The sequence below is a fragment of the Lampetra fluviatilis genome, chromosome 28 (genome assembly GCF_964198595.1).
Source record: "Lampetra fluviatilis chromosome 28, kcLamFluv1.1, whole genome shotgun sequence".
NCBI classification, from domain to species: Eukaryota; Metazoa; Chordata; class Hyperoartia; order Petromyzontiformes; family Petromyzontidae; genus Lampetra; species Lampetra fluviatilis.
The window spans coordinates 3646116-3668215 of NC_136302.1; the positions used below are offsets into that span (position 1 = coordinate 3646116).

Sequence of the window (22100 nt, forward strand, 5' to 3'; positions counted from 1 at the left end):
ATTCTGTAGTGGCTGTCGGTGTTGTAGGTGCAGTTGTGGTGGATTGTGCTGTTGAAGTTGATAGGGTGGTGACTTCCTTGGTTGTGGTTTCCTGCGGAGTGGCAGTTGTCAATTCTGAAGTGGCTGTTGTAGGTGCAGTTGTGGTGGATTGTGCTGTTGAAGTTGATAGGGTGGTGACTTCCTTGGTTGTGGTTTCCTGCGGAGTGGTAGTTGTCAATTCTGAAGTGGCTGTTGTAGGTGCAGTTGTGGTGGATTGTGCTGTTGAAGTCGATCGGGTGGTGACTTCCTTTGTTGTAGTTGCCTGTGGAGTTGTAGATGTCAATTCTGAAGTGGCTGTTGTAGGTGCAGTTGTGGTGGATTGTGTTGTTAAAGTCGATAGGGTGGTGACTTCCTTAGTTGTGGTTGCCTGCGGAATGGTAGTTGTCAATTCTGAAGTGGCTGTTGTAGGTGCAGTTGTGGTGGATTGTGCTGTTGAAGTCGATAGGGTGGTGACTTCCTTAGTTGTGGTTGCCTGCGGAGTGGTAGTTGTCAATTCTGAAGTGGCTGTTGTAGGTGCAGTTGTGGTGGATTGTGCTGTTGAAGTCGATAGGGTGGTGACTTCCTTTGTTGTAGTTGCCTGTGGAGTTGTAGATGTCAATTCTGAAGTGGCTGTTGTAGGTGCAGTTGTGGTGGATTGTGCTGTTAAAGTCGATAGGGTGGTGACTTCCTTAGTTGTGGTTGCCTGCGGAGTGGTAGTTGTCAATTCTGAAGTGGCTGTTGTAGGTGCAGTTGTGGTGGATTGTGCTGTTGAAGTCGATAGGGTGGTGTCTTCCTTTGTTGTGGTTGCCTGCGGAGTGGTAGTTGTCAATTCTGAAGTGGCTGTTGTAGGTGCAGTTGTGGTGGATTGTGCTGTTGAAGTTGATAGGGTGGTGACTTCCTTTGTTGTAGTTGCCTGTGGAGTGGTAGTTGTCAATTCTGAAGTGGCTGTTGTAGGTGCAGTTGTGGTGGATTGTGCTGTTGAAGTTGATAGGGTGGTGACTTCCTTTGTTGTGGTTACCTGCGGAGTGGTAGTTGTCAATTCTGAAGTGGCTGTTGTAGGTGTAGTTGTGGTGGATTGTGCTGTTGAAGTGGATAGGGTGGTGACTTCCTGTGTTGTAGTTGCCTGTGGAGTTGTAGTTGTCAAATCTGAAGTGGCTGTTGTAGGTGCATTTGTGGTGGATTGTGCTGTTGAAGTCGATATGGTGGTGACTTCCTGTGTTGTAGTTGCCTGTGGAGTTGTAGTTGTCAATTCTGAAGTGGCTGTTGTAGGTGCAGTTGTGGTAGATTGTGCTGAAGTCGATAGGGTGGTGACTTCCTTAGTTGTGGTTGCCTGCGGAGTGGTAGTTGTCAATTCTGAAGTGGCTGTTGTAGGTGCAGTTGTGGTGGATTGTGCTGTTGAAGTCGATAGGGTGGTGACTTCCTTTGTTGTGGTTGCCTGCGGAGTGGTAGTTGTCAATTCTGAAGTGGCTGTTGTAGGTGCAGTTGTGGTGGATTGTGCTGTTGAAGTTGATAGGGTGACTTCCTTTGTTGTGGTTGCCTGCGGAGTGGTAGTTGTCAATTCTGAAGTGGCTGTTGTAGATGTAGTTGTGGTGGATTGTGCTGTTGAAGTTGATAGAGTGGTGACTTCCTTTGTTGTGGTTGCCTGCGGAGTGGTAGTTGTCAATTCTGAAGTGGCTGTTGTAGGTGCAGTTGTGGTGGATTGTGCTGTTGAAGTCGATAGGGTAGTGACTTCCTGTGTTGTAGTTGCCTGTGGAGTTGTAGTTGTCAAATCTGAAGTGGCTGTTGTAGGTGCAGTTGTGGTGGATTGTGCTGTTGAAGTCGATATGGTGGTGACTTCCTGTGTTGTAGTTGCCTGTGGAGTTGTCAATTCTGAAGTGGCTGTTGTAGGTGCAGTTGTGGTGGATTGTGCTGTTGATGTCGATAGGGTGGTGACTTCCTTAGTTGTGGTTGCCTGTGGAGTGGTAGATGCCAATTCTGTAGTGGCTGTTGTAGGTGCAGTTGTGGTGGATTGTGCTGTTGAAGTTGATAGGGTGGTGACTTCCTTTGTTGTGGTTGCCTGCGGAGTGGTAGTTGTCAATTCTGAAGTGGCTGTTGTAGGTGCAGTTGTGGTGGATTGTGCTGTTGAAGTTGATAGGGTGGTGACTTCCTTTGTTGTGGTTGCCTGCGGAGTTGTAGTTGTCAATTCTGAAGTGGCTGTTGTAGGTGCCGTTGTGGTGGCTTGTGCTGTTGAAGTTGATAGGGTGGTGACTTCCTTGGTTGTGGTTGCCTGCGGAGTGGTAGTTGTCAATTCTGAAGTGGCTGTTGTAGGTGCAGTTGTGGTGGATTGTGCTGTTGAAGTCGATAGGGTGGTGACTTCCTTTGTTGTGGTTGCCTGCGGAGTGGTAGTTGTCAATTCTGAAGTGGCTGTTGTAGGTGCAGTTGTGGTGGATTGTGCTGTTGAAGTTGATAGGGTGACTTCCTTTGTTGTGGTTGCCTGCGGAGTGGTAGTTGTCAATTCTGAAGTGGCTGTTGTAGATGTAGTTGTGGTGGATTGTGCTGTTGAAGTTGATAGAGTGGTGACTTCCTTTGTTGTGGTTGCCTGCGGAGTGGTAGTTGTCAATTCTGAAGTGGCTGTTGTAGGTGCAGTTGTGGTGGATTGTGCTGTTGAAGTCGATAGGGTAGTGACTTCCTGTGTTGTAGTTGCCTGTGGAGTTGTAGTTGTCAAATCTGAAGTGGCTGTTGTAGGTGCAGTTGTGGTGGATTGTGCTGTTGAAGTCGATATGGTGGTGACTTCCTGTGTTGTAGTTGCCTGTGGAGTTGTCAATTCTGAAGTGGCTGTTGTAGGTGCAGTTGTGGTGGATTGTGCTGTTGATGTCGATAGGGTGGTGACTTCCTTAGTTGTGGTTGCCTGTGGAGTGGTAGATGCCAATTCTGTAGTGGCTGTTGTAGGTGCAGTTGTGGTGGATTGTGCTGTTGAAGTTGATAGGGTGGTGACTTCCTTTGTTGTGGTTGCCTGCGGAGTGGTAGTTGTCAATTCTGAAGTGGCTGTTGTAGGTGCAGTTGTGGTGGATTGTGCTGTTGAAGTTGATAGGGTGGTGACTTCCTTTGTTGTGGTTGCCTGCGGAGTTGTAGTTGTCAATTCTGAAGTGGCTGTTGTAGGTGCCGTTGTGGTGGCTTGTGCTGTTGAAGTTGATAGGGTGGTGATTTCCTTTGTTGTGGTTGCCTGTGGTGTTGTAGTTGTCAATTCTGAAGTGGCTGTTGTAGGTGCAGTTGTGGTGGATTGTGCTGTTGAAGTCGATAGGGTGGTGACTTCCTTAGTTGTGGTTGCCTGCGGAGTGGTAGTTGTCAATTCTGAAGTGGCTGTTGTAAGTGCAGTTGTGGTGGATTGTGCTGTTGAAATCGTTAGGGTGGTGACTTCCTTAGTTGTGGTTGCCGGCGGAGTGGTAGTTGTCAATTCTGAAGTGGCTGTTGTAGGTGCAGTTGTGGTGGATTGTGCTGTTGAAGTCGATAGGGTGGTGACTTCCTTTGTTGTGGTTGCCTGCGGTATGGTAGTTGTCAATTCTGAAGTGGCTGTTGTAGGTGCAGTTGTGGTAGATTGTGCTGAAGTCGATAGGGTGGTGACTTCCTTAGTTGTGGTTGCCTGCGGAGTGGTAGTTGTCAATTCTGAAGTGGCTGTTGTAGGTGCAGTTGTGGTGGATTGTGCTGTTGAAGTCGATAGGGTGGTGACTTCCTTTGTTGTGGTTGCCTGCGGAGTGGTAGTTGTCAATTCTGAAGTGGCTGTTGTAGGTGCAGTTGTGGTGGATTGTGCTGTTGAAGTTGATAGGGTGACTTCCTTTGTTGTGGTTGCCTGCGGAGTGGTAGTTGTCAATTCTGAAGTGGCTGTTGTAGATGTAGTTGTGGTGGATTGTGCTGTTGAAGTTGATAGAGTGGTGACTTCCTTTGTTGTGGTTGCCTGCGGAGTGGTAGTTGTCAATTCTGAAGTGGCTGTTGTAGGTGCAGTTGTGGTGGATTGTGCTGTTGAAGTCGATAGGGTAGTGACTTCCTGTGTTGTAGTTGCCTGTGGAGTTGTAGTTGTCAAATCTGAAGTGGCTGTTGTAGGTGCAGTTGTGGTGGATTGTGCTGTTGAAGTCGATATGGTGGTGACTTCCTGTGTTGTAGTTGCCTGTGGAGTTGTCAATTCTGAAGTGGCTGTTGTAGGTGCAGTTGTGGTGGATTGTGCTGTTGATGTCGATAGGGTGGTGACTTCCTTAGTTGTGGTTGCCTGTGGAGTGGTAGATGCCAATTCTGTAGTGGCTGTTGTAGGTGCAGTTGTGGTGGATTGTGCTGTTGAAGTTGATAGGGTGGTGACTTCCTTTGTTGTGGTTGCCTGCGGAGTGGTAGTTGTCAATTCTGAAGTGGCTGTTGTAGGTGCAGTTGTGGTGGATTGTGCTGTTGAAGTTGATAGGGTGGTGACTTCCTTTGTTGTGGTTGCCTGCGGAGTTGTAGTTGTCAATTCTGAAGTGGCTGTTGTAGGTGCCGTTGTGGTGGCTTGTGCTGTTGAAGTTGATAGGGTGGTGATTTCCTTTGTTGTGGTTGCCTGTGGTGTTGTAGTTGTCAATTCTGAAGTGGCTGTTGTAGGTGCAGTTGTGGTGGATTGTGCTGTTGAAGTCGATAGGGTGGTGACTTCCTTAGTTGTGGTTGCCTGCGGAGTGGTAGTTGTCAATTCTGAAGTGGCTGTTGTAAGTGCAGTTGTGGTGGATTGTGCTGTTGAAATCGTTAGGGTGGTGACTTCCTTAGTTGTGGTTGCCGGCGGAGTGGTAGTTGTCAATTCTGAAGTGGCTGTTGTAGGTGCAGTTGTGGTGGATTGTGCTGTTGAAGTCGATAGGGTGGTGACTTCCTTTGTTGTGGTTGCCTGCGGTATGGTAGTTGTCAGTTCTGTAGTGGCTGTTGTAGGTGCAGTTGTGGTGGATTGTGCTGTTGAAGTTGACAGGGTGGTGACTTCCTTTGTTGTGGTTGCCTGCGGAGTGGTAGATGTCAATTCTGTAGTGGCTGTTGTAGGTGCAGTTGTGGTGGATTGTGCTGTTGAAGTTGACAGGGTGGTGACTTCCTTTGTTATGGTTGCCTGCGGAGTAGTAGTCAATTCTGAAGTGGCTGTTGTAGGTGCAGTTGTGGTGGATTGTGCTGTTGAAGTTGATAGGGTGGTGACTTCCTTTGTTGTGGTTGCCTGTGGAGTGGTAGTTGTCAATTCTGAAGTGGCTGTTGTAGGTGCAGTTGTGGTGAATTGTGCTGTTGAAGTTGATAGGGTGACTTCCTTCGTTGTGGTTGCCTGCGGAGTGGTAGTTGTCAATTCTGAAGTGGCTGTTGTAGGTGCAGGTGTGGTGGATTGTGCTGTTGAAGTTGATAGGGTGGTGACTTCCTTTGTTGTGGTTGCCTGCAGAGTCGTAGTTGTCAATTCTGAAGTGGCTGTTGTAGGTGCAGTTGTGGTGGATTGTGCTGTTGAAGTCGATAGGGTGGTGACTTCCTGTGTTGTAGTTGCCTGTGGAGTTGTAGTTGTCAAATCTGAAGTCGCTGTTGTAGGTGCAGTTGTGGTGGATTGTGCTGTTGAAGTCGATAGGGTGGTGACTTCCTTTGTTGTGGTTGCCTGCGGTATGGTAGTTGTCAGTTCTGTAGTGGCTGTTGTAGGTGCAGTTGTGGTGGATTGTGCTGTTGAAGTCGATAGGGTGGTGACTTCCTTTGTTGTGGTTGCCTGCGGTATGGTAGTTGTCAGTTCTGTAGTGGTTGTTATAGGTGCAGTTGTGGTGGATTGTGCTGTTGAAGTTGACAGGGTGGTGACTTCCTTTGTTGTGGTTGCCTGCGGAGTAGTAGTTGTCAATTCTGTAGTGGCTGTTGTAGGTGCAGTTGTGGTGGATTGTGCTGTTGAAGTTGACAGGGTGGTGACTTCCTTTGTTATGGTTGCCTGCGGAGTAGTAGTCAATTCTGAAGTGGCTGTTGTAGGTGCAGTTGTGGTGGATTGTGCTGTTAAAGTTGATAGGGTGGTGACTTCCTTTGTTGTGGTTGCCTGCGGAGTGATAGTTGTCAATTCTGAAGTGGCTGTTGTAGGTGCAGTTGTGGTGGATTGTGCTGTTGAAGTTAACAGGGTGGTGACTTCCTTTGTTGTGGTTGCCTGCGGAGTAGTAGTTGTCAATTCTGTAGTGGATGTTGTAGGTGCATTTGTGGTGGATTGCGCTGTTGAAGTTGACAGGGTGGTGACTTCCTTTGTTATGGTTGCCTGCGGAGTAGTAGCCAATTCTGAAGTGGCTGTTGTAGGTGCAGTTGTGGTGGATTGTGCTGTTGAAGTTGATAGGGTGGTGACTTCCTTTGTTGTGGTTGCCTGCAGAGTCGTAGTTGTCAATTCTGAAGTGGCTGTTGTAGGTGCAGTTGTGGTGGATTGTGCTGTTGAAGTCGATAGGGTGGTGACTTCCTGTGTTGTAGTTGCCTGTGGAGTTGTAGTTGTCAAATCTGAAGTGGCTGTTGTAGGTGCAGTTGTGGTGGATTGTGCTGTTGAAGTCGATAGGGTGGTGACTTCCTTTGTTGTAGTTGCCTGCGGAGTGGTAGATGTCAATTCTGTAGTGGCTGTTGTAGGTGCAGTTGTGGTGGATTGTGCTGTTGAAGCTGATAGGGTGGTGACTTCCTTTGTTGTGGTTGCCTGCGGAGTGGTAGTTGTCAATTCTGAAGTGGCTGTTGTAGGTGCAGTTGTGGTGAATTGTGCTGTTGAAGTTGATAGGGTGACTTCCTTTGTTGTGGTTGCCTGCGGAGTGGTAGTTGTCAATTCTGAAGTGGCTGTTGTAGGTGCAGTTGTGGTGAATTGTGCTGTTGAAGTTGATAGGGTGACTTCCTTTGTTGTGGTTGCCTGCGGAGTGGTAGTTGTCAATTCTGAAGTGGCTGTTGTAGGTGCAGTTGTGGTGGATTGTGCTGTTGAAGTTAACAGGGTGGTGACTTCCTTTGTTGTGGTTGCCTGCGGAGTAGTAGTTGTCAATTCTGTAGTGGATGTTGTAGGTGCATTTGTGGTGGATTGCGCTGTTGAAGTTGACAGGGTGGTGACTTCCTTTGTTATGGTTGCCTGCGGAGTAGTAGCCAATTCTGAAGTGGCTGTTGTAGGTGCAGTTGTGGTGGATTGTGCTGTTGAAGTTGATAGGGTGGTGACTTCCTTTGTTGTGGTTGCCTGCAGAGTCGTAGTTGTCAATTCTGAAGTGGCTGTTGTAGGTGCAGTTGTGGTGGATTGTGCTGTTGAAGTCGATAGGGTGGTGACTTCCTGTGTTGTAGTTGCCTGTGGAGTTGTAGTTGTCAAATCTGAAGTGGCTGTTGTAGGTGCAGTTGTGGTGGATTGTGCTGTTGAAGTCGATAGGGTGGTGACTTCCTTTGTTGTAGTTGCCTGCGGAGTGGTAGATGTCAATTCTGTAGTGGCTGTTGTAGGTGCAGTTGTGGTGGATTGTGCTGTTGAAGCTGATAGGGTGGTGACTTCCTTTGTTGTGGTTGCCTGCGGAGTGGTAGTTGTCAATTCTGAAGTGGCTGTTGTAGGTGCAGTTGTGGTGAATTGTGCTGTTGAAGTTGATAGGGTGACTTCCTTTGTTGTGGTTGCCTGCGGAGTGGTAGTTGTCAATTCTGAAGTGGCTGTTGTAGGTGCAGTTTTGGTGGATTGTGCTGTTGAAGTCGATAGGGTGGTGACTTCTTTTGTTGTGGTTGCCTGCGGAGTGGTAGTTGTCAATTCTGAAGTGGCTGTTGTAGGTCCAGTTGTGGTGGATTGTGCTGTTGAAGTCGATAGGGTGGTGACTTCCTTTGTTGTGGTTGCCTGCGGAGTGGTAGATGTCAATTCTGTAGTGGCTGTTGTAGTTGCATTTTTGGTGGATTGTGCTGTTGAAGTTGATAGGGTGGTGACTTCCTTTGTTGTGGTTGCCTGCGGAGTTGTAGTTGTCAATTCTGAAGTGGCTGTTGTAGTTGCAGTTGTGGTGGATTGTGCTGTTAAAGTTGATAGGGTGGTGACTTCATTTGTTGTGGTTGCCTGCGGAGTGGTAGTTGTCAATTCTGAAGTGGCTGTTGTAGGTGCAGTTGTGGTGGATTGTGCTGTTGAAGTTGACAGGGTGGTGACTTCCTTTGTTGTGGTTGCCTGCGGAGTAGTAGTTGTCAATTCTGTAGTGGCTGTTGTAGGTGCAGTTGTGGTGGATTGTGCTGTTGAAGTTGACAGGGTGGTGACCTCCTTTGTTATGGTTGCCTGCGGAGTAGTAGTCAATTCTGAAGTGGCTGTTGTAAGTGCAGTTGTGGTGGATTGTGCTGTTGAAGTTGATAGGGTGGTGATTTCCTGTGTTGTAGTTGCCTGTGGAGTTGTAGTTGTCAAATCTGAAGTGGCAGTTGTAGGTGCAGTTGTGGTGGATTGTGCTGTTGAAGTCGATAGGGTGGTGACTTCCTTTGTTGTAGTTGCCTGCGGAGTGGTAGATGTCAATTCTGTAGTGGCTGTTGTAGGTGCAGTTGTGGTGGATTGTGCTGTTGAAGTCGATAGGGTGGTGACTTCCTTTGTTGTAGTTGCCTGCGGAGTGGTAGTTGTCAATTCTGAAGTGGCTGTTGTAGGTGCAGTTGTGGTGAATTGTGCTGTTGAAGTTGATAGGGTGACTTCCTTTGTTGTGGTTGCCTGCGGAGTGGTAGTTGTCAATTCTGAAGTGGCTGTTGTAGGTGCAGTTGTGGTGGATTGTGCTGTTGAAGTTGATAGGGTGGTGACTTCCTTTGTTGTGGTTGCCTGCAGAGTGGTAGTTGTCAATTCTGAAGTGGCTGTTGTAGGTGCAGTTTTGGTGGATTTTGCTGTTGAAGTCGATAGGGTGGTGACTTCTTTTGTTGTGGTTGCCTGCGGAGTGGTAGTTGTCAATTCTGAAGTGGCTGTTGTAGGTCCAGTTGTGGTGGATTGTGCTGTTGAAGTCGATAGGGTGGTGACTTCCTGTGTTGTGGTTGCCTGCGGAGTGGTAGATGTCAATTCTGTAGTGGCTGTTGTAGTTGCATTTGTGGTGGATTGTGCTGTTGAAGTTGATAGGGTGGTGACTTCCTTTGTTGTGGTTGCCTGCGGAGTTGTAGTTGTCAATTCTGAAGTGGCTGTTGTAGTTGCAGTTGTGGTGGATTGTGCTGTTAAAGTTGATAGGGTGGTGACTTCATTTGTTGTGGTTGCCTGCGGAGTGGTAGTTGTCAATTCTGAAGTGGCTGTTGTAGGTGCAGTTGTGGTGGATTGTGCTGTTGAAGTTGACAGGGTGGTGACTTCCTTTGTTGTGGTTGCCTGCGGAGTAGTACTTGTCAATTCTGTAGTGGCTGTTGTAGGTGCAGTTGTGGTGGATTGTGCTGTTGAAGTTGACAGGGTGGTGACCTCCTTTGTTATGGTTGCCTGCGGAGTAGTAGTCAATTCTGAAGTGGCTGTTGTAAGTGCAGTTGTGGTGGATTGTGCTGTTGAAGTTGATAGGGTGGTGATTTCCTTTGTTGTGGTTGCCTGTGGTGTTGTAGTTGTAAATTCTGAAGTGGCTGTTGTAGGTGCAGTTGTGGTGGATTGTGCTGTTGAAGTCGATAGGGTGGTGACTTCCTTTGTTGTAGTTGCCTGCGGAGTGGTAGATGTCAATTCTGTAGTGGCTGTTGTAGGTGCAGTTGTGGTGGATTGTGCTGTTGAAGTCGATAGGGTGGTGACTTCCTTTGTTGTAGTTGCCTGCGGAGTGGTAGTTGTCAATTCTGAAGTGGCTGTTGTAGGTGCAGTTGTGGTGAATTGTGCTGTTGAAGTTGATAGGGTGACTTCCTTTGTTGTGGTTGCCTGCGGAGTGGTAGTTGTCAATTCTGAAGTGGCTGTTGTAGGTGCAGTTGTGGTGGATTGTGCTGTTGAAGTTGATAGGGTGGTGACTTCCTTTGTTGTGGTTGCCTGCAGAGTGGTAGTTGTCAATTCTGAAGTGGCTGTTGTAGGTGCAGTTTTGGTGGATTGTGCTGTTGAAGTCGATAGGGTGGTGACTTCTTTTGTTGTGGTTGCCTGCGGAGTGGTAGTTGTCAAATCTGAAGTGGCTGTTGTAGGTCCAGTTGTGGTGGATTGTGCTGTTGAAGTCGATAGGGTGGTGACTTCCTGTGTTGTGGTTGCCTGCGGAGTGGTAGATGTCAATTCTGTAGTGGCTGTTGTAGTTGCATTTGTGGTGGATTGTGCTGTTGAAGTTGAATGGGTGGTGACTTCCTTTGTTGTGGTTGCCTGCGGAGTTGTAGTTGTCAATTCTGAAGTGGCTGTTGTAGTTGCAGTTGTGGTGGATTGTGCTGTTAAAGTTGATAGGGTGGTGACTTCATTTGTTGTGGTTGCCTGCGGAGTGGTAGTTGTCAATTCTGAAGTGGCTGTTGTAGGTGCAGTTGTGGTGGATTGTGCTGTTGAAGTTGACAGGGTGGTGACTTCCTTTGTTGTGGTTGCCTGCGGAGTAGTACTTGTCAATTCTGTAGTGGCTGTTGTAGGTGCAGTTGTGGTGGATTGTGCTGTTGAAGTTGACAGGGTGGTGACCTCCTTTGTTATGGTTGCCTGCGGAGTAGTAGTCAATTCTGAAGTGGCTGTTGTAAGTGCAGTTGTGGTGGATTGTGCTGTTGAAGTTGATAGGGTGGTGATTTCCTTTGTTGTGGTTGCCTGTGGTGTTGTAGTTGTAAATTCTGAAGTGGCTGTTGTAGGTGCAGTTGTGGTGGATTGTGCTGTTGAAGTCGATAGGGTGGTGACTTCCTGTGTTGTAGTTGCCTGTGGAGTTGTAGTTGTCAAATCTGAAGTGGCTGTTGTAGGTGCAGTTGTGGTGGATTGTGCTGTTGAAGTCGATAGGGTGGTGACTTCCGTTGTTGTGGTTGTCTGCGGAGTGGTAGTTGTCAATTCTGAAGTGGCTGTTGTAGGTGCAGTTGTGGTGGATTGTTCTGTTGAAGTCGATAGGGTGGTGCCTTCCTTTGTTGTGCTTGCCTGCGTAGTGGTAGTTGTCAATTCTGAAGTGGCTGTTGTAGGTGCAGTTGTGGTGGATTGTTCTGTTGATGTCGATAAGGTGGTGACTTCCTTAGTTGTAGTTGCCTGCGGAGTGGTAGTTGTCAATTCTGAAGTGGCTGTTATAGGTGAAGTTGTGGTGGATTGTTCTGTTGAAGTTGATAGGGTGGCACCTTCCTTTGTTGTGGTTGCCTGCGGAGTGGTAGTTGTCAATTCTGTAGTGGTGGTGTCTGTTGTAGTTTGTTCAGTCGAGGCTGTGAAAAGACAGTATAAACATCAACAAGTCGTATCATATTAAATATGCAATGGCTACAAACACCTTACCTCTTTTCATTATTTCATGATTGTAGAGTCAATTTATGCAAGAAGACTTATTTGCAATGGTGACCTGGTTCACGAAGTGGAAAACGTTTCCGTGTCAGTTGCAGAGCTGATGTATATACATGGAATGCAGGTGCTCCCCAAGGAAAATATTAACATGTAAAAACAGATCAGTAGCATGCATCAGGGGACACAGTAAGGACAATGGACCACTCCCATAGAAATAATTAACGAAGGGTGTTTGCAATGAAAGTGTAAAAAGGGGGATAGGGGATTGGAGGAATACGACCAAAAGATATAGATTTATGGGAAAGAGGAGAATTGGAAAGAGGTTATCCTGCATAAGAGGGTGTAAGTCAAACCCGGAGGTCTCTAGGGAAGGAAAGGCTGGTCGTCACAACCATGTTCGTGCCCTACAGGTGTTCCTATTAGTTCTGTTGGAACAATAAAGTTCCCTTACCAGGCCCACTCGTGTGGACCCCCTTTCACTGCAACTTAAAACCGTGGTGCAGCATGAACTAATATGGCATTTTTTATTATATGTGCGTTTAGTATTGATGAATGGACATTGATTAAAATCTAGTCATAACTCTCAGAAACGTTTCTCGCAAATGTGACGCTTGCCTTATATTGCATTGGTTATAACTCTGGCTTGTTTAAACCAGTGAAACTCAACTGCAGTTCTCTCTTTCTTGCTTTACTTAGACCAGTGGCTCCTATCCCGGGGTTCACGCACCCCGTTGGGGTGTGAGATGCCCTTTCTGGGGGTGCAAGATATGGCCAATTTTTTTAGAAGGTAAATCATCGAAACTCAAATTAAGTACGGGCACGTAAGAACAACTACTTTGTTTTATCAAACTTATGTATTTACATTAAACATGTTTTTTTACACACTTTTATTGGATTTGCCTCGTCTGTTTATATTCTTTCAAATCTTTGATGCTTAATATATTCGGATTTACGAAGCCTAACAAGCCAAAATTTTCTACCCAGACTTGTTTTGCGTAACAATTAAATGTTTCATTAAAAAAAACTGGTCCAGGTCCTGCCGATCCTGGTCCTAGTCGTGTTATTTTACTTAATTTTTATTATTAATACTCCCACATTTTACCCCCCCTCTTAAATCACGGATGGTTGTGCGCAGCTATTCGGGGAACATATTGTCCAATTACAGTGGATGTTGGGGAGCCTCTGACCAATGAAAGGCGTGCGTTCCAAGTCCGGGTGATTTGTTAATCGGCGTTCAGGGTTATAGTGATGCTGCTCTTAACAGTTAACATCTCTTGTATGCAGGAGGTTGTGGGTATGATGCTGACCCTCACGCCTGTATATATGGAGTTTGCGTTTTCTCCCCATTATCGTGCGGGTTTTTCACTCCACATTTAGAAACATGTCCTTCGAGTATTTGGCTGCTATAAATTTCCACTTAATTGGCCTCTCATTTGTGGCCAGGTCGCTATTGAAAAACAGCTATATAGCTCTCGTGGGCCTTACCTGGTAAAATAAAATAGACCTTAAATATATCTTCTTGGTTCTTTCGGTAAAGTCACGTAGAATGGAAATTATAAAATAATAAAAATAAAACATAATTAAATAATTCTCACGACGTTTCGGCCACAACGCAAGCAGCCGTCCTCAGGTGGAAAACAGGTCTGTCGAGAAAACAGAGTCTGAATGACACGCCCCAGGCTTGGAGCGACTATTTAAGCTGGGATGGAGGGGCGAAGAGCGCCTTGAGAAAATAATTTGCATATCAAGAGGAATTTAGTATATTTATGGGAAATGCAGATATGCGATTAGTACTACTTGTGAAATGCGTATGAGGTTTGGCGAGGGTTTTAAAGTCATTATGCCCGTGCATTATGCAGGATTAGCAGCATCAAAGGGAGGGGATAGGGGTAACATTAATAAAGGGAAGGAATGTAAATAGTATGTAGCTGCAGTAACTAAACCACCACGTAAACAACTAAAGTATAAACTACATAGTATCATCAGTATACTAAATATACTCTCCAATAAGCTGAGCTACTAACAGTAAGTAATACATTACAATTCTATGTCGCAAAAAATATAATATGCTTCCAGCTAAACTTTATTCTCTTACATCACACGAGTCTACACCGTACTATATACTGCCATAGACAAACCCAACATTAAATTATATACTGTATTGCTATACACCACCTTATACATTGTAATATTACACTATGTATTATTCTACCCACCCTAATGTATATCACACTGCTGTATATTCACTATACAATTACGATACTATATATTACTTTGTACATTGTATTAAGCATATCAATTTTATACTATTTGTTATTATACACTGTACCATTGACCGTCGTGTGAAAGATACTAAGAGGAAGCAACGAAATATGTCAATGGGAGAGTAGTGAGGGAGACTTGCAGCGGAGCAAAGAATCCATTCCCTGCGGAGAATACAAGATATATAGTCAATGCCAGTGAGTGTAACGCAGTCTGAAAGTCACCGTAAACGTGAACACAATCAGTTAAGATCCGAAATGGTTTATTACGTCCTTCCAATGATTGCTGAGCCAGAATCCATTTTCTCGGTTGAAATTGTCTCTGTGTTTGTATATGTGGATCGCCTCATGAACAAATCTCTCATGGTAGCCAGATGGCTTGCAGAGAACCTCTGTCTTGGAGAAGTCAATATCATGTGAGCCCACTGAATTGTAACAGTGATCTGCCACGGCTGAGGTGTTTGTCCTACCGTATTTCAAGTCTGCTTTATGTTCACGGATGCGGTCCGAGACATGTCGTTGGTTTCTCCAATGTAACTGCTACCACAGAGGCAACTTAGTTTGTAGACGCCAGGGTACTGTATGTCTGGAACCACATATTTTACAGACGGGACCAGATGACGGATTTTATGTACTGTGTTGAATCGGACCTGGATCTTGTTTTATCAGGATTTTGGAGATCTTTTTTGTGACCCCAGCAATGTAGGGTAAGGTGATGGTTTTGAAAGGCTCCTCAACAGGATCCTTCTTGATGGTTGGAGTGATGGCTTTGCGGATTGTGTAGTCGGAGTAACCATTAGCCTTAAGAGCTTGGCGTACGTGTTTGAGTTGACTGGCAATGTGTTCCTGGTCGGAGATGCATTGGGCTCTATGGTATAGAGTCTTGATGAGGAAATTCTTCTGGGATGGATGGTGGTGGGAATCCGGTTTTAGGTAAGCATCCGCATGGGTGGCTTTCCTGTAGACAGAGTGGCTCATTGAACCATCAGGTCTCCTTTTAATTAGGACATCCAAAAAGGGTAGCTTGCCATCTTTTTCGACTTCCATGGTGAATCTGATGGCTGGGTGTATGGAATTGATGTGGTCGAGGAATTGGTCTAGAGCAGGCCGGCCATGTGGCCAGATGACAAAAGTGTCATCTACGTACCTCTTCCATAAGGTCGGGCGTAGAGTGGCAGTCTGGATGGCGTCAGTCTCAAATTTCTCCATGAAAACGTTGGCTACAACCGGAGATAGGAGGGAGCCCATTGGGGTGCCCTCAGTTTGTAGAAAGTTTCATTCCAGGTGAAGTATGTATTGGTTAAGCAGTGTCTCACCAGGGGGGGGGGGGGGGGGTACCCCAGTATTCAGTCCTTGATGAACCAAGTCTTCAATTATTGCGATGGTGTCAGGTACAGGAACTTTGGTGAATAAGGAAACCACATCAAAACTGACAAGCAGGTCGTCTGAGACTGACGCCATCCAGACTGCCACTCTACGCCCGACCTTATGGAAGAGGTACGTAGATGACACTTTTGTCATCTGGCCACATGGCCGGCCTTCTCTAGACCAATTCCTCGACCACATCAATTCCATACACCCAGCCATCAGATTCACCATGGAAGTCGAAAAAGATGACAAGCTACCCTTTTTGGATGTCTTAATTAAAAGGAGACCTGATGGTTCAATGAGCCACTCTGTCTACAGGAAAGCCACCCATACGGATGCTTACCTAAAACCGGATTCCTACCACCATCCATCCCAGAAGAATTCCCTCATCAAGACTCTATACCATAGAGCCCAATGCATCTCCGACCAGGAACACATTGCCAGTGAACTCAAAACACGTACGCCAAGCTCTTAAGGCTAATGGTTACTCCGACTACACAATCCGCAAAGCCATCACTCCAACCATCAAGAAGGATCCTGTTGAGGAGCCTTTCAAAACCATCACCTTACCCTACATTGCTGGGGTCACAAAAAAGATCTCCAAAATCCTGATAAAATAAGATCCAGGTCCGATTCAACACAGTACATAAAATCCGTGATCTGGTCCCGTCTGTAAAAGATGTGGTTCCAGACATACAGTACCCTGGCGTCTACAAACTAAGTTGCCTCTGTGGTAGCAGTTACATTGGAGAAACCAAACGACATGTCTCGGACCGCATCCGTGAACATAAAGCAGACTTGAAATACGGTAGGACAAACACCTCAGCCGTGGCAGATCACTGTTACAATTCAGTGGGCTCACATGATATTGACTTCTCCAAGACAGAGGTTCTCTGCAAGCCATCTGGCTACCATGAGAGATTTGTTCATGAGGCGATCGACATATACAAACACAGAGACAATTTCAAACGAGAAGATGGATTCTGGCTCAGCAATCATTGGAAGGATGTAATAAACCATTTCGGATCTTATCTGATTGTGTTCACGTTTACGGTGACTTTCAGACCGCGTTCCACTCACTGGCATTGACTATATATCTTGTATTCTCCGCAGGGAATGGATTCTTTGCTCTGCTGCAAGTCTCCCTCACTACTCTCCCATTGACATATTTCGTTGCTTCCTCTTAATATCTTTCACACGATGGTCAATGGTACAGTGTATAGCGGATTGTATAATAATAAATAGTATAAAATTGTAATGCTTAATACAATGTACAAAGTAATATATAGTATCGTAATTGCATAGTGAATATACAGCAGTGTGATATATATTAGAGTGGGTAGAATAATACATAGTGTAATATTACAATGTATAGTCTATAAGCATATTAGTTGCTGCGGCGCCATATTATTAACATTCCTTCCCTTTATTAATTCTAACCTTACTCCCTCCCTTTGTTACTGCTAATCCTGCATAATGCTTGGGCATAATGACGTTCAACCCCTCGCCAAACCTCCTACGCATTTCACAAGTAGTACTAATCGCATATCTGCATTTACCATAAATATGCTAAATTCCTCTTGATATGCATATTCTTTTGTCAAGGCGCCCCTTTTCCCCCCTTCCAACCCAGCTTATATATATGCTCCAAGCACGTGTACTGCTATGAATTGTATTTGGCTGCTATACATTTCCACGTGATAGGCCTCTTCGTTGAACTATCATTTGTGGCCAGATCGTTTCTGAAAAAGAGCTGTATAGCTCAGTGGGCCTTACCTGCTAAAATAAAACAAAAATGTAGTAAAATTTTGTATTAAAGTTGGTGCTCATCCCCACTCACAACATTGAACCAATATGGAAAACAACATCTCAAAGGACAGATACCTCAGTCTCTACAGAGGACAAATACAATTTAATTTTCACAGTGGTGCTTATTTTATCTAGCTTTGAAAAATGATGAGCTGAACTCACAATCTCTACCCAGCCTAATCTTATTTAATATATGGACAGCAGAATACAGAGTTTTGATATATGAGCCCACTTTACACTGCTTACTTGAGTTAGACACAGTGGTGGAAGTCGATGAAGTCGTTGGAGATGTCACCGTTGAAATGCTACTAATTGTTGAAGCCGGATTGACTGTTGCATTTGTGGTTGAGGCCGTAGACGATGACACTGTTGATATTATTGTTGTGTATGAGGTGGGTGAGTTCACTATCAGTTGAGTCACAGCTGTGCTTGTTGACTGGTTTGTAAGTGCAGTCACTGTTGTGCTATTGGTTGGCAATGTAGTTGTTGATGTTGTTGCCGAACCCACAACTGTGTTTGCTGCTGTCGTGTTCGATGTAGCAGGCGACAACAGCAGACTCGCACTTGTCAACGCTACCGTTGAGGAATTGGGAGCCGCTGGTGCCATTGTGGCTGTGGTTGTTGTGCTTGATGTCCCTAATAATATTGGTAGAGTCACGTTTGTGCCATTAGGTCCGATTGTAGACATTGCTGCGGTGATCACTGATGTCACAGTGGTCTTTGAAGTTGCGTTTGATGCCGCTGTTAGAACTACGGGACTTGTTGCATTCATATTCACCATCACTAATGTGCTTTCAGTCCCAACTCTCGTTGTTGATGCTGTTGTCGACTCCACAGCTGATGTATTCGCTGCTGTGTTTGAGGGCACTGTTATTGGTGATGTGTTTACAATGGTAGTGGTTGCATTCATAGAATCTGTTATATGTGTTACCGGGGTGGCTGATGTTGAGATTGATGGAGGTTGAGTCACAGCTGATGTATTCGCTGCTGTTGTGTCCGAGGGCGCTGTTTTTGGTGATATCTCCACAGCGGTAGTGGTTGCATTAATAGAATCAGTTGTATTTGTTACCAGGGCGGATGATGTTGGGATTGATGGAGGTTGAGTCACAGCTGATGTATTTGTTGCTGTTGTGTCTGAGGGCACTGTTATTGGTGATGTCTCCACAGCGGTAGCATTAATAGAATCAGTTGTATTTGTTACCGGGACGGCTGATGTTGAGATTGATGGAGGTTGAGTCACAGCTGATGTATTCGCTGCTGTTGTGTCGGAGGGCGCTGTTATTGGTGATATCTCCACAGCGGTAGCGGTCGCATTAATAGAATCAGTTGTATTTGTTACCGGGGCGGCTGATGTTGAGAATGATGGAGGTTGAGTCACAGCTGATGTATCCGCTGCTGTTGTGTCCGAGGGCGCTGTTATTGGTGATGTCTCCACAGCGGTAGCGGTCGCATTAATAGAATCAGTTGTATTTGTTACCGGGGCGGCTGATGTTGAGAATGATGGAGGTTGAGTCACAGCTGATGTATTCGCTGCTGTTGTGTCTGAGGGTGCTGTTATTGGTGAAAACTCCACAGCGGTAGCGGTCGCATTAATAGAATCAGTTGTATTTGTTACCGGGGCGGCTGATGTTGAGAATGATGGAGGTTGAGTCACAGCTGATGTATTCGCTGCTGTTGTGTCTGAGGGCGCTGTTATTGGTGATGTCTCCACAGCGGTAGCAGTTGCATTAATAGAATCAGTTGTATTTGTTACCAGGGTGGCTGATGTTGAGAATGATGGAGCTTGAGTCACAGCTGATGTATTCACTGCTGTTGTGTCTGAGGGCGCTGATATTGGTGATATCTCCACAGCGGTAGCGGTCGCATTAATGGAATCAGTTGTATTTGTTACCGGGGCGGCTGATGTTGGGATTGATGGAGGTTGAGTCACAGCTGATGTATTTGCTGCTGTTGTGTCTGAGGGTGCTGTTATTGATGATGTCTCCACAGCGGTAGCGGTTGCATTAATAGAATCAGTTGTATTTGTTACCGGGGCGGCTGATGTTGAGAATGATGGAGGTTGAGTCACAGCTGATGTATTCGCTGCTGTTGTGTCCGAGGGCGCTGTTATTGGTGATATCTCCACAGTGGTAGCGGTCGCATTAATATAATCAGTTGTATTTGTTACCAGGGTGGCTGATGTTGAGAATGATGGAGGTTGAGTCACAGCTGATGTATTCGCTGCTGTTGTGTCTGAGGGCGCTGTTATTGGTGATGTCTCCACAGCAGTAGTGGTTGCATTAATAGAATCAGTTATATTTGTTACCAGGGCGGCTGATGTTGAGAAGGATGGAGCTTGAGTCACAGCTAATGTATTCGATGCTGTTGTGTCTGAAGGCGCTGTTATTGGTAATGTCTCCACAGCGGTAGTGGTTGCATTAATAGAATCAGTTGTATTTGTTACCGGGAAGGCTGATGTTGAGAATGATGGAGGTTGAATCACAGCTGATGTATTCGCTGCTGTTGTGTCCGAGGGCGCTGTTATTGGTGATGTCTCCACAGCGGTAGCGGTTGCATTAATAGAATCAGTTGAATTGGTTACCGGGGCGGCTGATGTTGAGAATGATGGAGGTTGAGTCACAGCTGATGTATCCGCTGCTGTTGTGTCCGAGGGCGCTGTTATTGGTGATATCTCCACAGCGGTAGCGGTCGCATTAATAGAATCAGTTGTATTTGTTACCGGGGCGGCTGATGTTGGGATTGATGGAGGTTGAGTCACAGCTGATGTATTCGCTGCTGTTGTGTCTGAGGGCGCTGTTATTGGTGATGTCTCCACAGCGGTAGTGGTTGCATTAATAGAATGAGTTGTATTTGTTACCAGGGCGGCTGATGTTGAGAATGATGGAGCTTGAGTCACAGCTGATGTATTCGCTGCTGTTGTGTCCGAGGGCGCTGTTATTGGTGATATCTCCACAGTGGTAGCGGTCGCATTAATATAATCAGTTGTATTTGTTACCAGGGTGGCTGATGTTGAGAATGATGGAGGTTGAGTCACAGCTGATGTATTCGCTGCTGTTGTGTCTGAGGGCGCTGTTATTGGTGATGTCTCCACAGCGGTAGTGGTTGCATTAATAGAATCAGTTGTATTTGTTACCAGGGCGGCTGATGTTGAGAAGGATGGAGCTTGAGTCACAGCCAATGTATTCAATGCTGTTGTGTCTGAGGGCGCTGTTATTGGTAATGTCTCCACAGCGGTAGTGGTTGCATTAATAGAATCAGTTGTATTTGTTACCGGGAAGGCTGATGTTGAGAATGATGGAGGTTGAATCACAGCTGATGTATTCGCTGCTGTTGTGTCCGAGGGCGCTGTTATTGGTGATGTCTCCACAGCGGTAGCGGTTGCATTAATAGAATCAGTTGAATTGGTTACCGGGGCGGCTGATGTTGAGAATGATGGAGGTTGAGTCACAGCTGATGTATCCGCTGCTGTTCTGTCCGAGGGCGCTGTTATTGGTGATATCTCCACAGCGGTAGCGGTCGCATTAATAGAATCAGTTGTATTTGTTACCGGGGCGGCTGATGTTGGGATTGATGGAGGTTGAGTCACAGCTGATGTATTCGCTGCTGTTGTGTCTGAGGGCGCTGTTATTGGTGATGTCTCCACAGCGGTAGTGGTTGCATTAATAGAATGAGTTGTATTTGTTACCAGGGCGGCTGATGTTGAGAATGATGGAGCTTGAGTCACAGCTGATGTATTCGCTGCTGTTGTGTCTGAGGGCGCTGTTATTGGTGATGTCTCCACAGCGGTAGTGGTTGCATTAATAGAATGAGTTGTATTTGTTACCAGGGCGGCTGATGTTGAGAATGATGGAGCTTGAGTCACAGCTGATGTATTCGTTGCTGTTGTGTCTGAGGGCGCTGTTATTGGTGATATCTCCACAGCGGTAGCGGTCGCATTAATAGAATCAGTTGTATTTGTTACCGGGGCGGCTGATGTTGGGATTGATGGAGGTTGAGTCACAGCTGATGTATTCGCTGCTGTTGTGTCTGAGGGCGCTGTTATTGGTGATGTCTCCACAGCGGTAGCAGTTGCATTAATAGAATCAGTTGTATTTGTTACCGGGGCGGCTGATGTTGAGAATGATGGAGGTTGAGTCACAGCTGATGTATTCGCTGCTGTTCTGTCCGAAGGCGCTGTTATTGGTGATGTCTCCACAGCGGTAGTGGTTGCATTAATAGAATCAGTTGTATTTGTTACCAGGGCAGCTGATGTTGAGAATGATGGAGGTTGAGTCACAGCTGATGTATTCGCTGCTGCTGTGTCTGAGGGCGCTGTTATTGGTGATGTCTCCACAGCGGTAGCGGTTGCATTAATATAATCAGCTGTATTTGTTACCGGGGCGGCTGATGTTGAGAATGATTGAGGTTGAGTCACAGCTGATGTATTCGCTGCTGTTGTGTCCGAGGGCGCTGTTATTGGTGATATCTCCACAGCGGTAGCGGTCGCATTAATAGAATCAGTTGTATTTGTTACCGGGGCGGCTGATGTTGAGAATGATGGAGGTTGAGTCACAGCTGATATATTCGCTGCTGTTGTGTCTGAGGGCGCTGTTTTTGGTGATGTCTGCACAGCGGTAGCGGTCGCATTAATAGAATCAGTTGTATTTGTTACCAGGGCGGCTGATGTTGGGATTGATGGAGGTTGAGTCACAGCTGATGTATTCGCTGCTGTTGTGTCTGAGGGAGCTGTTATTGGTGATGTCTGCACAGCGGTAGCGGTTGCATTAATAGAATCAGTTGTATTTGTTACCAGGGCGGCTGATGTTGGGATTGATGGAGGTTGAGTCACAGCTGATGTATTCGCTGCTGTTGTGTCTGAGGGCGCTGTTATTGGTGATGTCTGCACAGCGGTAGCGGTTGCATTAATAGAATCAGTTGTATTTGTTACCAGGGCGGCTGATGTTGGGATTGATGGAGGTTGAGTCACAGCTGATGTATTCGCTGCTGTTGTGTCTGAGGGCGCTGTTATTGGTGATGTCTGCACAGCGGTAGCGGTTGCATTAATAGAATCAGTTGTATTTGTTACCAGGGCGGCTGATGTTGGGATTGATGGAGGTTGAGTCACAGCTGATGTATTCGCTGCTGTTGTGTCTGAGGGCGCTGTTATTGGTGATGTCTGCACAGCGGTAGCGGTCGCATTAATAGAATCAGTTGTATTCGTTACCAGGGCGGCTGATGTTGGGATTGATGGAGGTTGAGTCACAGCTGATGTATTCGCTGCTGTTGCGTCTGAGGGCGCTGTTATTGGTGATATCTCCACAGCGGTAGCGGTCGCATTAATAGAATCAGTTGTATTTGTTACCGGGGCGGCTGATGTTGAGAATGATGGAGGTTGA

General features: G+C 46.2%; 1 protein-coding gene across 1 annotated transcript in view; it reads right to left on the bottom strand.

The window, feature by feature from the left end:
* Nucleotides 1-22100, bottom strand: part of LOC144942649 (uncharacterized) — an 82420-nt gene that overhangs the window by 50251 nt on the left and 10069 nt on the right. Inside the window, exons 8-14 of the mRNA XM_078869446.1 lie at nucleotides 21791-21880; nucleotides 21515-21604; nucleotides 21239-21328; nucleotides 19997-20142; nucleotides 8225-9787; nucleotides 5576-6244; nucleotides 4994-5056 (exon numbers count right to left, since the gene is read on the bottom strand). Coding sequence (XP_078725572.1) covers nucleotides 4994-5056; nucleotides 5576-6244; nucleotides 8225-9787; nucleotides 19997-20142; nucleotides 21239-21328; nucleotides 21515-21604; nucleotides 21791-21880 — 2711 coding nt within the window. The remainder of the gene's footprint in view (nucleotides 1-4993; nucleotides 5057-5575; nucleotides 6245-8224; nucleotides 9788-19996; nucleotides 20143-21238; nucleotides 21329-21514; nucleotides 21605-21790; nucleotides 21881-22100) is intronic.